The sequence below is a fragment of the Notamacropus eugenii genome, chromosome 5 (assembly GCF_028372415.1).
Source record: "Notamacropus eugenii isolate mMacEug1 chromosome 5, mMacEug1.pri_v2, whole genome shotgun sequence".
In the NCBI taxonomy this organism is placed as follows: Eukaryota; Metazoa; Chordata; class Mammalia; order Diprotodontia; family Macropodidae; genus Notamacropus; species Notamacropus eugenii.
In genome coordinates, this window is record NC_092876.1 from 319869063 (window position 1) to 319887063 (window position 18001).

Genomic DNA, 18001 nt, shown 5'->3' on the forward strand with positions numbered 1-18001 from the left:
TATATTGTAAGCTGAATTAAAGGCATGTAAAAGCAGTGTTTGGAAGCTATTGCTTTAAAAATTTAGGGATATACCTCAACTGCCATCAAGGCAAGTTCTTATAAATACCTATGGAGACTTTCCGTGGCTCCACCCATATTTCCACAGAAATTAGGAATAGTGAGAATCTGAATAAGGTCTTCAAAAAGTGAGTATTATATGCATGATTGACAGATTCCATAAATACTGGCTGCACCCAGAAAGAGCCATCATTAGTTATGCTGCTTGTAGAAACTTGCACCAAAGCTTCTTACCTAAATTTTCAGTCGTAACTTTATAACTCTTACAGTCTCTTCAAGCTACGTATTCAAGAATCTAAAATATCACCTATGTGAAACCGATTTAAAGTTCTAAGCAAATGATCTGATCATGAACTTGGAAAACAACAAAACAACAGTTCTAAGTGTGAAAGGGATCCCGGAGATTATCCAGGCACAGAAGTAATTTTCTAAATTAATCCTAACCTCATTTTAGAAGAGATGCAAATAAGTAAGATGAAAATGGAAAAAACAAGAATTATTTTCTCTATCAATTATAGTTCAACCACTATATTTGAAATCATGGTCCTAGATACACGGTATGAAAAAAATAGAAATATCCAAAAAAATAAAGATGGGAAGAATAGTGAAACTGTATCAAATAAAGCAGACACTTATATTGAAACATTACAATATTCAGGGCATTGAGCGATAGAATTCAAAGATAAAACTATGAGGGGAAAAAACACAAAGTTTTGGGGAAAAAAATCTTGGAAACTTTATTTCTACCCAAAGTGACCAACAAAATACTACTAACTACTGGGACATATACCTCTATAAAGCATCTGAGTACTTACATGTTTAAGGATATTCTTGAAAGTATGAAAAGGGTCACAGACATAGAGTCAGCCAACATGGGTTTATATTCTGGCTCTGACCTGCGTGATCCGGGACAAGTCACCTAACCTCTATGGGCTCCAGTAAAACATGGAGATTGGACTACATGACCTCAAAGGTTGCATCCAGCTCTAAATTTATAATCTCATGAACAGGAAGGAAGGTCTTTCAAATACTCCAAACAGCAGATGACCTACTGCTTATTGCATCAAACTGCAGAACATTACACAAACTCCAAAGGAAGAACCACAACCATTTAAAACAATTTGGCCTAGTCATATTAGAAATACCAAATTCTTGAAAAATTGACTTCTTTAGTGTATTTCATGAAAAATCCAGCTGAGCCATCGGTGTGGAGAAAGAGAAAGAGAAAGAGAAACAGAGAGAGAGATTGGGGGGAAGGGAGAATGAAAGAGAGAATAAGGTAGACAATAAACCAGACCCAAAATAGAAAGAGAAAAGTGCAGGCTGGATTACTCATGGGAAACTGAATTTCAACTGACCCCAATTTTCTACCTGAAACCCATCTTTTAAAAACAATTTTTTTCCATTGATACTGTATAACTGAATCATAGAGTAAATACCAGTCTCCAAATCCAAAGGCAAAGCAGAGGGGCAATGTGCATGTGCTTAGTTATAACACATTCCCAACTGAGAACTGCACAAGAGATATTGTGTAATGAATATCATTAGAGAAATGTTATAACTGGAAAAGAAGGTGGGTGTGACATGGGAATAAGGATTAATAATGGAGAGTCCACTAGTATTCACTCAATATCAAGCAAATCAGAAGTCCCCTGTAGAAGATTTACAGGAGAACATGGATAAGATAAGTTGTAAAGAACGTGAAGTTATGGATAAATTTCAATCTGCATCTTTGGGTATCCACATGAGAAAATTATAGATTCATTCAAATATGTATTTATGATTGAGAAATTTTCCTTCAAAGGAAAACTAGGGCTATATTGTTTTATATTGGTATTACAAATATTTAAATTAAATTAATGATTTATTAATCATTAATTTAAATAATGAAAATTATTAAGATTAAATAATGAAATTAAATAATGAAAAGCACTTCTTCACTGTAGGCAAAGCTATACTTTACACTGAACAAAGTATCCAAATCACAGTATTTAAAACTTGGAAGGGACCTTAGACTGAAGTATATTTTTAGTTTCACTTATAAACCAACAATATCATGGAGTGACTTAGGAAGAAAATCTGTGATAATGAAAGGACTTTAAAGTTGTGGGGTTTTTTTTTAAACTAATCTAGTAAAAAAGACTGACTTGGGAAAAAATTAAGATCAAAATTATTCCAAAGTGTTCTTCTTTATTTTTAAGGGCAAATGGGGTAATGTATTAAACTCAATTTTGATTTGATCTGGTGCTTATTTCATTAGTTTAATAAGAAGTAAATAAGTAATATTTTCTTAGGGTTTTTGTTATTGCTTTAGCAAAACATTATGAACTTCAATGAAGTGTTTAAATTACTTTATAATCATAATAGCAACCATCTCACAGGATTGTTGTGAGGAGAAAATGAGATAACATTTGTAAGACACTGCAAACCTTAAAGGACTATATAAATGCTAGTTATTGCTACATTATGAAGCTCTGCAAAGAGCTACCTACTAAGACTGCATAAACAATTAATTTCAGGCTAATAGTAAAGGATTTTCATTTCATTCATTTCAATCCATGATCATAATAAAAAAACATCAACTGATCATTTACCATAAATAGGACACTTCTGGGTTTGTCACCTTATAGGAAAATAGCTGGTTTTAAAAAAGCTTTTAAAACAAAGAATTACCAGGGAAAAAAAAAAACAATTTTTGCAATGTGGTATCACTATATCATTTAACAGAGATAAGGACTTCAAGAAAAGTAATTTTTAAGGAAAATGTTCATTATTAGAATAGACAAAAATTTGTATCTTAAAAATGTATACACTAATATATATTTTCACTATTGTTTTAAAAAAAAATTATGCACTAGACTTAAAGGCAGGAAAAAAAATTCCTTCTAGTCAGACCAATTACATAACCACATCTGATTTTATGATAATCATAGCAACTGAATAAATGATTAATCTATTATTCAGTTTTAAAATCTAAATTCTATCAAAACAAGTCTCCTGAACATCTCAAACTCGAAGTTGAAGTAATTGGGTGGAAAATGTTTTAGGGTCTTTAAACCTTCTATGGCTGTGGAGACTACATTGTTTTATGAAGCCCAGAAGCCTAAAAGATAACAGTGAGAGGTTAAAGCTTAGTATCGGTAAAAATGACAAAAATTACATATATGCTGCGCAACTACATCTCCCTTAAAGGAAAGCCTATCAACATCAAGCACTCTGAAAATCTGTCTGAAAATCTCTACTCTAAGAAGATTTACTACAAGGCTTGAGATTGTGTTCATCCCATTTTATTTTCAAAAAGGGGAGGGGTTAATTTTATCAACAAAAATAACCATTTGGAAATTGGTATATTTTTACACATTCTTACAAACAGTAGCATGATTTTTAGATACAGAAAGAAAAACATTGAATAAATAATCCAAGTACTCTTTTGTACAGTAACAGTAGGGAAAATGCTACTAAATAAAATATCAAATATTACAACAATAAAAAGCTACTTCCAAACAATATGATGAAAATCTCAAACCTCCCCGACAGAGTATTTTAACAGTTGTAATTAGGGAGGAAGATAGTGAAATGGTGATCCATGGTTAGCTTCTTTATTACAACCAAGAAGTGAAATACCAACCAGAGGAAGAGCAATATACTCTTTAAATAAGTGAATATGATTCAAATAATAAAAAATATTTTAATTCTGAATCACTTAAACACCACCTAATTATCAAAATAACTCAAAGTAAGATACTAATGGATTGCATTGTTTTCCATTAAAAAAAAAATTGTACAATTTGCCAAGATCACAAAACAACCTTCTGAAAATTGTACAAACTGGGCACAAAAGAGGTATAGCCTAAGATCAAGGTAACTAACTTTCCCCATAGTCACTAAGTTAATGAATGGCAGGGCCAGTACTTGAATTAAGGCTTGATGATTCCAAATCCAACACTCAAGTCTATGGAACTATGTTGTCAGCTAAGGACATAAAAAATGAAAACTTAGAACTCACATGTATTGAGAAAACAGACAGACTAACATTAAAGTGCTGATTTTTCTGCCCCAAGTATTTTTTTGAGAGGATGGTCAAGGACACACACACACACACACACACACACACACACTCTCTCTCTCTCTCTCTCTCTCTCTCTCTCTCTCTCTCTCTCTCTCTCAAACTCTGTCAGCAATGTAAAGAACTAGTCAAATGTCAGGGACCTAAAATAAATTATGCTGTGGATCGATACAACTAAAATTTAAAACATCAGTCATAGGACTAGTGCTGCATACCTTTGGGCTCAGAACGGGCATTATCTGATACTACTATATATGTGATATGGGTAGATTAATATTGTGGAGAAAGAAGCAAAAATTAAGTAGAGCTAAAGTTTCCTCAAATCTACATGAAACAAGACTATAAATATTGAAAAAAAAAAGTAGAGGAAGAGAAAAAGGAAATGAAAAGAAGAAATCTCATTTACATCTTAGATCACAGTGCTGGGTAGAAGACAAAATAACAAGTAATAGAGGAGGTGCTCTTTGGTAGATTTCTACAATATTTTTTCTTGTAGGAAAAATGTAAAATGATAAAGTAATAAAAACAGAGCCTTTTTAAATCAAAGTATTAAAGATGAAATAAATCCACAGTAAAGCAAAAGAGAAAAAAAATCTGTAGAAGTCAGGGCTTATAGTAGAAGAAAAACAATTATGAATCCAGATATTTCATCAGAATCCTCATATACTCCTGATTCTCTATCATCATTATTCCCTCTACTTGATCATGAAGAATTAAAAAAGCAAATAGTATTTCAAAGTCTTAAATTCTCATCTGTTACAAATAGTCAAGCATCAAGTCACAATCAGAGATCTCTAAGGATGCACTGAGCTTAGACAACTTGCTTCACCTTCTTCATGTGGAGGGAATTGGACTAAATGACCTCAAAGTGTTCATTCTATGTATTATATTTCTTCAAAAGTCAAATTGTCTCTCTAAGAAACTGAATTGCATTCTCTCCCTATCGTTAATATAGTTAGAGAAACAATGGGAAATGTAGGAAAAAGCTAAATTGAGATAGAGCTAAAAGAAAGTACTTTGAAAATCCTGTGTAGTCTTGAATAGTAGAAGGGTGTGTCAACGAGGCACTTAAATTTTCTGGTGGCTCAAAATGGGCAATACAAACAAGGAATGTTATCCAGCTAAGTCTGAGGTGTCCTCCTTGCCTTTCCCAATTGAACGTACTTTTGTCAATAGCTAAGTAAAATCTTTTGTTAACAGCTGAATGGATATTTCATTTTGTTTCAAAATTGAATGTAAGCTTCCAAGGGACTGGCCTGAGACAAACCCAGCCCAGAAAAATTGGGGTATCTTCCAAAACTGGAAGATAATGAGCTCATTTAAGTGGGAATGATCAGTGCAGAAGAACAGGAGTCAAGACTGGCTATGGTGTATCTGGTAGGTCTTTTGGTGATGCCTCTAGAAATAACAAAACCTTACCCCAAGATACAGTTACCATTCCTGAGACCTTAGAAAGTAAAATGCTGGGAATGGCAGAAGAAAAATGACAAAAGACTGAATTTGTTAAAAGAACTCTGAAACCAAAAACAAAGGGGACAATATTAAAAGCACCTGTCTGACAAATTCAAGACACTAGGCCCAGATAAACTAACTACAGAAAAAACTGGGTCACTGTGAGTAATCTTTGAAAGACCATGAAGAATGAGTAGTACTTTAAGTCTGAAGAAAGGCAAATGCTCTTTGACCCAACTATATATATACCATGATACTCAAGAAAATAAAAATAATAGCTAACATCTATATACCACTTACTCTGTTCCAGGTACTGAACTAAGGGCTTGACATTATCTCATTTGATCCTCACAACCACCCTGGGAGGTAGGTGCTATTATGCCCATTATAAAAACTGAGGCAGAGGTTGGTGACTTCCCCAGAGTCACATAGCTACTAAGTGTCCAAGACAGGATTTGAACTCAGGTATTCTGAGTACAGGCTCTGTGCTCTATCCACTGAGCAACCCAGCTGCTCCTAGAGGAAAAGATCAGATGTGGAAAAAAAAATATTTATAGCTTCTCATTTTTGAGGCAGCAAAAAATGGAAACTTATCATCAACTGGGAAATAGCTAAACAAATTGTGGTATATGAATATGACAAGCATAAATATATGTGAGGAAAAAATTATTTCAAAGAAATATGTTAAGACTTGCATAAACAGAGGCAAAGTAAAGACGACTAGAACAATTTATACTATTATATCAAAATTATAAAAAATGAACAATATTGAAAGATTTAACTCTGATCAACTAAATGATCAGCCATGATTCCAGAGGTCCAACAAAGAATGCTACCTATCCTGTAGGGAAGCTAGGTGTCACAGTGAATAGAGCACCTTGTTAAGAGAGAAAATAATGCATTACCATTCAGAATAGTAAATTCATTTTTTGACACAGGCAATACAATTTGGTTTCTTTTTTTAGTGGGTGGGGTTGGGAGGGAGGAAAAAATTAAAAAAACAAAAAGGCCTGTCAGGAAGAAACAAGATACGTACTTCTTAAAATGTTGGTAACAACTGATTCCTCCCAGATATCTCTTTAAAAAGCCTTTACTTAAAAATCTTCTTGATATGTAATTGGGGGGAAAATACTGTTTTAAAAAAATATATAAAGTTTTTACTTTTCATAAGTTCTTAAGCCTTTCAAAGTTGTCTTTTTCATTCTTATTTGTTCTCCTGGTTCTGCACAATTCACTCTACATCAATTGATTCAAGTCTTTTCAGGTTTTTCTAAATCATCCTCTGACTATTTTTTAAGGTGAAATAGTATTCCATCAATATTCACATATCATAATTTGTTCAGTCTTTCTGACCAATGGCCAACCACAACTTCAGAAAAACGAGGAACCATGATATTGACCTCTTGAAAGACAAGAAACAGACTCAAAGTGAAGAATGAGACATGCATTTCTGGATAATTTGCTTTGATTATTTGCTTTGAGTGACCATGCATATCTGTCATAAAGTTTTTATTTTTTATTTTTTTCAAGGAGAGAAGAGGAAGAGAAGATGCCTGTTAATTTTTTACAAAAAAGGGAAAATAAAAAGCTATTTTTGCATTAAGGTGGGAACAGAAAGATTTAAAATATATCCAGGTCTTGATAAAAATGCTTAAACTTCCCCAAATCTAGAAATGTCAAGACAACCAAACATTATAAATATAATACTTAAATCTTTGGGCCTTGAAAGCTGGCAAGCTCTCATACAATCCATGGAAGGTTTTGTAATATGTGAGTTGGTAAAAATTAATGCAAATTGAATGATTTTTAATGTCATACAAATGCACTGAGATTTACTTTTACTGATGGAGATTGGTATATATGATTCAAGATAGAAATGGGATGGCTAAGTTTCTAAAACTCAGTCTTAAGATACCTTCATCTAGATAACTAGATAAACTCCATGTTTATTATTAAAAATTTGTTTTAAGGATTTTCAGGTGAATAAGAAAGTCAGCATCAGAAAATAATTTCCTGAATTGTAGAAACGGGTTCTCAACTGACATTAGTTCTACTGCGGATATCAAAACAGAAGATTACCTTTATGCAGGCATATGTAATATTATCAGACTGACAAGTACCATTTTAGAATACAATTCCTTTATCAAAATTGACCCTAGCATATTTAAACCTAGCTGCCACACCATTCATCCAATCATTTATTAAACTGTCCTCTTAACAAAACTGTATAATGTATCTGTATAATGTTCTTTCACCTCACTGTTTTAATGTTAGGTGGGATTTCTATGTATTAAATAATGAAGAATTCATCTGCCTACAGGTTATATAATGAGTCATTAAATCATGTATTAGTTAAATCAATTGAGGACTATAACTTGAGACTTGGAACAGTAAAAATGTTCTCTAGGAAAATGAATTGAACGTTGAAAGACTTCATGATTTTTATTAAAATAATGGCCAGTCGCGACCTCTAAGGACTGATAGTGAAGGATGCCTATCAAAGAGATAGTAGAACTTAAGTGCATAATGAGGCATATATTGTCACAGATGGGCAATATGTTGACGACTTTCTTTAACTAAAATTCTTTTTTAGAGAAGGTTCAATTGGGGAATGGAGGAAAGGAATTACTGTTAAGTAATGGTATAAAAGAAATCACTATTTTAAAAAATGGATTGAAAGTTTATTATAATACCATTCTTCAGGTAGTTGTAGAAATGAAATAAACAATAAGAGTTTCCATTTTATATTACAGTCTAACATTCTTCCTTCAAATTTAAGAAGGAAATAATCAACTTTACCCAGTTGAGAACTTAGATTTAAGGACTCCTTCAAACTTAATATTCTAAAGTTCTATTAGCCAAGGTAATGAAAAATTACCATGTTAAAGCAATTCTAAATACAGTAATAACAATGATGTTTAAAACAAGACAGCTTCATTTAAGTGCATTAGTTCAAGTGTGAGTTGATCTCATAAAGAAAAATATCCTAGTTCTAAACAACACATCCAAACCAAATATCAACACTGAATCAGAATCACTAGGGGAATTTCTTCTGGGTAAACATTTTATGGCTAAACACCTTTTTGTCATAAATGTCAATATAAGCAGGGGGGCCCCTGTCAGAGATGATATTTAAGGGATTCCTACTGTGAATGGAAAAAGCTGGAGATGACCTTTGGAAATTATTTCAATTTTTTCTTTAAATAAAAAAATTTAACTGAAGTAGAATACATGAATATTAATTTCATGAGAAAGATACTTAACACTTGTCATGTAACTAATAAAGTCACATTGTAAGGATCCTATTCCCAAAATAAGGGGGAAAATAATCATCCTGTTGATGTTCACTTGTCCAAGGTCACATACTAGACATTCTTAGTTTAAGCCAGTCTAGAGTCTATGGAATATTTTGTGTAAATCATACTTTAAAAACTCCCAATTCTCAATTTTTCCTTAGATTTTAACTATGAACATTTGATTAAAACAATTCCATCTCTTCATGACTTGTGTAATCATGGTCAAATTATTTTATCTCCCAACAGTCTATTTCCTCATCTATAAAATGAGAAGGTTGGGAAAGATGGCTTCTAGAATCCCTTATAGCTGTATATGATATATATAATCATACAAAAATAAAAAATGTAAAAACTTCAAAAAAAAGCATATGGAGACAATTCACATCTACTCAGAAATTGGTTTCAGTTTATTGATACATTTTAATAGGCTCTGTACAAGGATAATTCAAAATCTAATTTGTCATAACCCTAAAAGACTTGTCTTGCCTTACCTTGGAAGCCAGGGAAAATGCTATGCGAAACATTCAGGTAATCAATATTATTATTCACTTTCACAGCCATTTCTGCACACACTTTTTTATCTACCCTTTCTCCCCCACTTCAATCTACTACATTAATCTATGCCTATATCCCTTTAACACAAGTCTTAGCCTTCCACATATTTATTTAACTAATATTTATTAAGGGCATACAATATGCCAGACATTGTGCTAATAATAAGCACTATGCAAACCCCAAAATCATAATAAAATCACAATTTGTGATGAGTTAGAAGTCGCTTAACCTAAGGTCCCTTCCCATTCATAAATCAATGAGGTCATCTTGTAATGAGCCTCTATATATTTAATTAGAATGGTTCTCAAATGACATGTAAGAACCACACTGGAAATTCTTCCTAATTTGCTGGAACCTGATCTAAGTTGCATCGTACTAGAAGAGCCTTTAAGAAACTTCTTAATTAAAATTCTTAAATATTTAAGAATATTTCTACACCAATAAAGTGAGATGAGGATCTCAGGGAAAGAGTAAACTGTGACTTAAAAAGTCAAACTTCCATTTCAATATCACATTCAAGTGTGATTTACAGTACTAATGACTTCACCTCACCCAAAATTATCAGAAGCATGTAACATATGGCCCCAAATGTCTCAACATTCTTGTCACTCCCTAATAATAACTCTCACACTAATTCTTCCTTGATTAACTACCTCATTTCTATTCCTCATTCTTTATGAACTCTTCAAAGCCCCTTCAAAACAATACCAACAACTCTGAAAATAAACATTTTGTTTACTCATAAAATAACGTGCTAAAAAAAATAAGAACAAACCTTTTGTTCTTCTTAAATTTCAAACATTCCAAATGAACTAACTTCTTCAGCAAGATGGATTAGACCATATTTTTAATAATGAAACTTTTTTGCCCCAGCTTCTAGTTCATTGTAAGTTGCCATTACTTTTTTTATGGGGAAGAGAGACGTAAAATATAATTGGGTGATTCAATCTAGTGTCTAAGGAAGAGGTCATTGAATCATGAATTACCACTGAAAACTGATAAAATTGCAAGTATCATAAAGAGATTTCAAAGGAGGAAAATCTGTTTTGCTCTCAACGTTGTATTTCAAGACAAAAAGGAAATGTCAGGACAACATGTGCAAACTGTGGCTGGCTGCCTATGAGATAATTTGCACAATGAAGTAAATATTTCCATTTCTTTCATTAATTGCCACCCATCGAAGGTACTATTTTGGTTTAAAGATTTGAAGGAACCATGATTTTGAGTGTAGTGATCCAATTAACACCAAAAATAAAAACCCTTCTGGGGCCTTTGTAGACTTTATGAACTGTCACAGAAAATTTATTATCATTGTGTCAAACTGGTAGTGAAAATGTCTGAAATAGTACATGGAAGACAGAGATAATCTGCTGTTGGATCCTTAAGTTTTCCTTCGTAGGGATCTATTAGAGCACCCCTTCCGTTAGCATAGCCTTCAAGAATCCATGGACTTTCTCCATGACACACGAGGTGTACAAGTAGGACTTCAGTAGAAATTCTTTCAGTCACAATAAAAACAAAACATAACACTTGAATGGTACATATCGTGTAACTTTGATCTAAAACTTAAGCCCCCAAAAATCAGGTATCAAGGATTAAGAAGGAAATTAGACTACAGTGTAGTATTGAGGAGTCAAGCTTTCAATGGACATGCCATACGAACATATCACATAACATGTGGAATGAAGAAAATGTCTTGACAAAGACATTCAGTTTGGAAATTAGTAATGAACAGTTTTGTTATAAATTATAAATTATATTAAATTATTAAATTATAAATTTAAAATTTTCTTTCAAGTGGTAAGCAGTGACTGGCACATGGTATATCTATTTTCTGATTTAAAAGCAGTAACTTCCTAGCTTTTGAGTTATCTATTTATACTCACCAGAACTAATTTTAATATTATAATGTATGTTATTCAGAGAAACATCATAGCAGAGTAAATATTTTAGAATAAAATTCGAAAAGATTTAAGATGTTGCTATAAATTAAATTAACATTTGTATAATATGAGATAATATAACACAATCTTTGTTAACTCTTGAAATGCTGGGCATTGTTCACCTGTCATTTATAAGAAAAAGAGATGATCTTCTCCAGGAATCATTAATTCGTTTAAGTAAAATGTAAAATTCTATTAAAAATAGTATTTCTCTGAAAAGATGTCTAAGATCAAGAGAAACACATAATACTAAATTTACTTAATAGTCTGCACAAAGACAGGCTAAAAACAAAATTACTAGTTGGTTATTGTCTACTATTAAGTAATAACCCTCACTATAACTGCTAACCACGGTCCAGTACTAAGAGGTACGTCTTCTTTAATGACCATCAGATCACTACATGATCACCAGAAATTAATCCAACAAATCTCAAATAAGCTAGTTTGAACTTTCAACTATTTCCTCAAGCCAACATGAAAATATCCACAAGGGATGCTGATAAGTTCTCAGTCTTGTCTTAGGGGAGGAGATGAAGTGATACCAAGTAAATGTGGTTCCACTTCTGTGTTATTTTCATATTCATGTACAGAGGACACATAATGGCAACACTCAACTTCTACTTGCTGAACTTCATATACAGTGACAAGCAGATTGCATCTAAACAATAATAAACATTTTAAAACAAAAACTGTTGTTAAGGAACAGCAGAAAACTATAAATAGCAGAGCTTATCAAAGTATTCTGGAGTGAGACTTGTTGGTTTTGTTTTCATTTCAAGACTACTTTGATAGAGACTATTGCACTGTTAGGACAAAGAGGTATTAGGTAAAAGGTATTACTGATAACAGTATTACTGACAATCCTAATAGGCAATTAAGGTAAAAATAAGCTAGAATAAGAAGATGAGCTACCTAGGCCCTAGTTTAAGCAAAGATGAGTGAACAAAAACATCTTAATTCTTAGGACTACAATAACTCCTCTTGCATACAGTTGAAGGAAAATGGAGTTAAGGATAATATTTTCAATTGCCTGTAGACATATTAAGCACTACAAAATTTTGGGAAACTATAAGAAAATATGGACTATCTCTCATGTATAAAAGGTAATAAGTAAGAAATCTTTACAGGTAATTATTTTAGAAGTGCAAATCACATGTAAGAAAACTTAAGTGTCATACATTCCATAGATAAATGTGCCTACACTATTATAACACTAAACCTGCAGGAGAAATTTTCCTCAGTGTTTAAAAAACAATATATATCAACTATGAGAATCTAAAGCTTTAATCCTTCAGTTTCTAGGAATGTCTGAGAAGTGTTTTGTATGTTTTTAAACAATAAAAAGTTGATAATGACAATAAAGATCTAGACTAATCTTAGAAAGAGATTTAGCCTATATTATAGATAGCTACATAGATTAAGAGTGGATGATGTAAACAAGCAAAATGAATTAAAAGTATACCGTATTTTCATTTCACTTTTTATCAGACTGACAGAAACCTAAGAAAGTATGTCATCTCTACTGACTTGGTTATAAATCTCTTCCAAGGTTTGAATTCTGACAGGTACATATACATTCTTACAATCAGTGTTAAATTTGAATAATATTCTTTGGATCAAGGACTCACCATAAATTCCCACTATAATTGAGTGCAGCAAATTCCATCATGTCCTTGATACTCTGACCTTGGACTGGCAATAACTGCCCTTCCAAAAACCAAACTAACTTAAGTTTTACAATTATCTGCCACTGCAAGGGCACTTTACTAATGTTGTTTTCCATAAGGTTTCTCAGTCAGATTTTCAATGTTGTTTTTCCTTCAGATGCCTCCTTGTGTGAGGAAAGAAGTATAGAAAATTTTAACACCAGTTTGCCCATTCTAAAATTAAGAAATTAAATGTTAAAATCAATTAATTCAAAATTAAGTGAACAACTTTATTAATTTTAAGGTGAGATTACCAGGCTTCCTTCCAGAGAACTCTTCACTGAATTTATATTTGAAGGATGTTTGCTTTAGCAAACGATTTTTGAGGGTAAATAAGAGTAATTTGTATTTTAAGTCTTAAATTTTAAAACATTAAGAAACCAAAAATACTTAATACCACCAAATACTTTTAAGTATTTCTTTGGCAACAAGTGCTATGCTAGATGCTTTATAATCTGTGTAGTCCCTGCCCCCAAGGGGCTTACGATTTGAGTAATCAGAAAAGAATTGACAGCCTCAAGCCTCTTTCCTAATTAAGTAGTTAAAACTCAACTATTCAGATCATTTATTATATGAGTGGGCCAAAGCTCTTAGTCCTCTTCCTCTTCATGACCGTCCATTGGCTATGCCTCATAGAAAGTGTCACAGAAAGATAGGCTTCTATTTCTTGATAGTCTTGTGCGTGGATTAAGCCCTAGTCCATAACTGTAGATAAAATTGGTCACACTTTCATGGAATTTCAATAATGCTTATGTAAGCATTGAATGAGCTAAGCTCCAAGCCTTGCAATTTCTTTAGATTTGTTTTCACATGAGGAGGGTCACATAGAGAGCACTGGGTTCAAGTTCCATCTCCAACATACAATGACTCTGTGACCTTAGGAAAGTCATTTAACTTTAACCTGGTGTCACTTGGTGTCCCAGGAAACTATATCACCAACATACCCTAGTAAAAGGAGTTTCTCTACATAATTGTAATCACAGGTTCAAAACCCAACCCTTCCCCCAACTCAACCCCAAAAACAAGTTTCAACAAAAACTGCTAAATGTTAATGAAGCCTGCATTTGCCTTCTTCACCTTTGCTAAAGGATCTGGAAACTATTTTTGGGAAAACTATGTCCAATATTTGAAAGTTAAACTTGACAAAGATACTGGTGTACCATTCTGTGAAATAAAGTGTATGATAAAGTGATGCCAACACAAAACGGTAAAATCATCTCTTTGATAGATTTAGAATCTGGGTAACAAGTATTCCATTTAACTACTATAATTGCTAACCAATTTCACAAATGTCTGTAAAGTAAAAAATCTAAATAACATTACAAATAAAAAAATAAATATGCAAGAAACTTCAATGAACACTAAAAGATTTTATTCTAGGTACCTGTACTGGATTAAAGAGTAGAATAAAACTTTAAGTATGGACACTAAATGACAAGTGGATTTATAACTGGGTTCTAGAAGACTAATAGTTCCCAATTTTTAAGTGGACTATTTTAAATGAGTTTTTGAAATAGCAACATAAAATGGGAGACAGATAAATAAATAAATAAAAGCCAATAATCCCACTTTTCTGAATACAACTGAAGAGAAATGATTATTTATTTGAACAAAAGGCTCATAGTTCTGTAACATGGAAAAGTGGAAAAACTAGAAATAGTTCAGGAGTGTCTAAACAAATGGCAGCAAAGAAATGCAATGGAACTCTATATGATAAAGTGAAAAGCAGACTTAAGATAAGTCTACATACTGACAAAACTTTAACAAAAATACTCAAATATACAAGAGTGAGAACTACATGAAGCTATAGTCTAAGTAACCGACAACCTGTGGTTGACATCTATACAAGTTTTACTTTTTATTGTAAGGTTAACTGACCGATTTTAAAAATGAATCTTAGCGATATGGGATTCTGATACTTATTAATAACACTATGATTAAAAGTAAACAATGTGTCGTTTAAATATGGTTTAATTACTAAAACAAAAATGTAGCAGTACTAAAAATTGGTAAATGCCATCTTACACACTTCCAAAATGAAGTAAATACATTTCTAAAGGAAAATAGGTATGTCTATATAAATGTGCCAAAAATGAGAAAAGATTCTCAATACTTATAGGGTGGTGAAGGACTGGGAATTTTTTTGGGAGAAGAACAAAAAAAATCAAAAGAAAAAGGTGACAACAGCTAGATATGAGCAAAGGACTTGGGAGATAAAGATAAATCAATTAAAAGGAAAATAATGTACAACAGAAATTGGAAATAAATTACAAAATTACAGAAAACATAATAAAAAAGAATTAGTATAAATAACTAAGAACACATCACTGAGTTTCTTTCAGTAAAGATTATTCTCCTGAAAGTGCAGGCATTGTTCTGAAGCCACATATTTTTATTTAAGTTTCTTATTGTGCCTTGGAACCCAATAAAAGGAAAATGGTATAGAGGTTAGCAACCTCAAGTCCATGTGGTATATCCAGTCTGTTTCCAAAGTCCCTAGTGTATAGATCTAGCAATGTCTTTTGAAGCTATACAAAATATAAATTTTATCCTATTTCCTCATAACCCTTTCATATATACATACATATACAATTTCCCCTAAATCAAAAGATCACTCAGTCTTTCAATTAATCTTCATATGAGAACTCTGGATCTCATTTTCCTAGTTTTCTATCTTTTAACATATAACAACATCAACATTCCAAAATGAGGCATTCAGGACTAAAAAAACAATACTCCAGATGTGGCACCAGAGTGAAGCTCAGCCTATGATTACATTGGCTTAACTTTCATGTGGCATTTTCTTTTTATTATGAGTCTAGTCAATTAACACATTCAGATTTCTTGCTGACTTTTTTTTACAGTCATTAATCCAGGCCTCATCAAAGCCACAGTAGTACAATTTATTTTTTTACAGCAGGTGTCGTCTATTACATTTTAACTTCAACATGTCCCAGGACAGAAGTTTATTCTTTTCTGTCATGGATCCTTCTGGCAACCTGTCAAGACCTACACACCCCTTTTCAGAATGTTTCCAAATATATAAAATATAGGATAAAAAATTATAAAGGAAACCAATTATATTGAAGTCTATCAAATTTTTTTTTTAAAGTTCACATATTCCAAATTCAGAACCCCAGTTATAGGTTATAAAAAAAAAATTTTTTTTACTCTGAACTGCTTTTATCAATGTAAAAGTATCACAGATCTGTAATATTGTTAAATTTTTTAAAGTATGTCTTACATATCTTTTGATTTGTGGATAAACATTTCTGAACAGAACCAAACTGAGATTGTATCTGTAGAATCCTACATCAGAAATCTCCTTTCTGATTGACTGTGAGTACGGATAGTTAAACCAGCTAATTCTGTTATCTAGGAAAAATTTCAGGTTCATTAGGGTATTTATTATGAGAACTGGTCAAACACTGACTAAATCCTGATCATTATGTTCAAAATTAAAATCATGACCTCTCCCCTTACCCTAGCTTCATAATTTCCCTTAGTTCCCTAGGTTTCTTTATCTTCTCACTCTCCCTCTCTCCCATCTCTGCACATAAGAGGACATCATCCTTGTTAAAATCCTCTCCGTTTCCCAGGATTACTTACTGTAAGAGCCTTCTAATTGGTCTCCCTGCCGAAGTTATCACTCCTCCCCCAATCCATCCTCCACCCAACCTGTAAAAGTGAAACTACAAAAGCACAAGTCTGACACCTTGATTCCTCTGCTCAATAAATTTTAGTGCTTTTCAATTAACTCTAAACTCAAATACAAATTTGTCTTGCATTTACAGTTCTTCATAACCCACCTAACCTCATTTTTCCCTCTTACACGTTACTTTCTATCCCCCACACTCCATGAACTTTATGGTCCAGCCAAATTTGCCCTCTGGATGTTCTTCACGTGTGAAACCACATATCCCATCTCTTTGCCTTTACAAAGGCTGTCCAACTATGCCTAAAATGTTTCCCATTCTTATGTCAACCTCTTGGGGCCCCTGGTTTCATTTAAGGAAAAAAAAAGCTTGAGCTTTAAAGCTCAGCTCAAATACAATTTCCTACATGAAACCAATTAACTCAATTTATTTTGCATGAATTTGTCCTGTAAATGTCTTAGTACAATCTCCCTCTACAGAATGTGAGTTATTTGAGGGCAAGGACTGTTCAGGTGTTTTTGCCTAGATATTCTGAATGCTTAGCACATAGGAAAAGCTTAAGAAATGTTGTTTGACAGGATTTGCTTTATTTGGGTCTAATAAACCCAAATGGATACTAATGTTCTCTTCTCTTTCGAGTTATACCTAAATTGTCTTGTTAAATGACAGAAATCTATGTCTTGCCCATTAATTTGCAGATTCCATCTTTTCACCTTTTTTGAAATGTCAGGTAGAATTTCCATATCCAGTCTTCTGGCATCACTTGTGTTTCTCTTTGATGTCTCAAAAGATTATACATGGGTTTCAAGATCACTTGACCATGTTCCATTTGCCACATTCTGAATTCTATGGTGCACAGAGACTGGGACTGGATCTGTGATTTCATTAAGTATAGTAAAATCCAGGTAAGGAAAACTCCCTTTTACCAATGCAGCACAACATCTACTTGATAATTTAGATTTTTACAAAGAGGTGCTTTGAAAACTGTTAAGAAACTTGCCCAGGGTCAAGCAGCCTGTTGAGCCAGAGGTGGGCTCCAAACTCAAGTTTTTTTGGCTTCAAAGGCAGCTCTCTATCCTACTCTATTCAACAGTACACCTAAAGATATGAATTTCTGCTATATAACACCAAAGTACAAGCTCCCAAGTGCAATGCTAAAAATAAATGAGAAAGAAGGGGAAATGGAGGCACTTGTGAATATGGTAGTAGGGAGCAGGTCTTTAAAAATATCACTACTTAATTATGAAAAAGAAGAGAGGAATCAGAAA

At 32.7% G+C, this 18001-nt stretch overlaps 1 protein-coding gene across 4 annotated transcripts in view; it reads right to left on the reverse strand.

Annotated features, from left to right (window-relative positions):
* The window catches only part of WDR33 (WD repeat domain 33), a 117508-nt gene that overhangs the window by 30499 nt on the left and 69008 nt on the right, over positions 1–18001 (reverse strand). The window contains exon 8 of one of the 4 annotated variants that reach the window (XM_072613454.1): positions 3331–17607. The exons of the other annotated variants lie outside the window; for them this stretch is intronic. Within the exon in view, the coding sequence (XP_072469555.1) occupies positions 17525–17607 (83 nt within the window). The 3' untranslated portion in view covers positions 3331–17524. Of the gene's footprint in view, positions 1–3330; positions 17608–18001 lie in introns of those variants that run through there. 4 annotated transcript variants of the gene reach the window in all.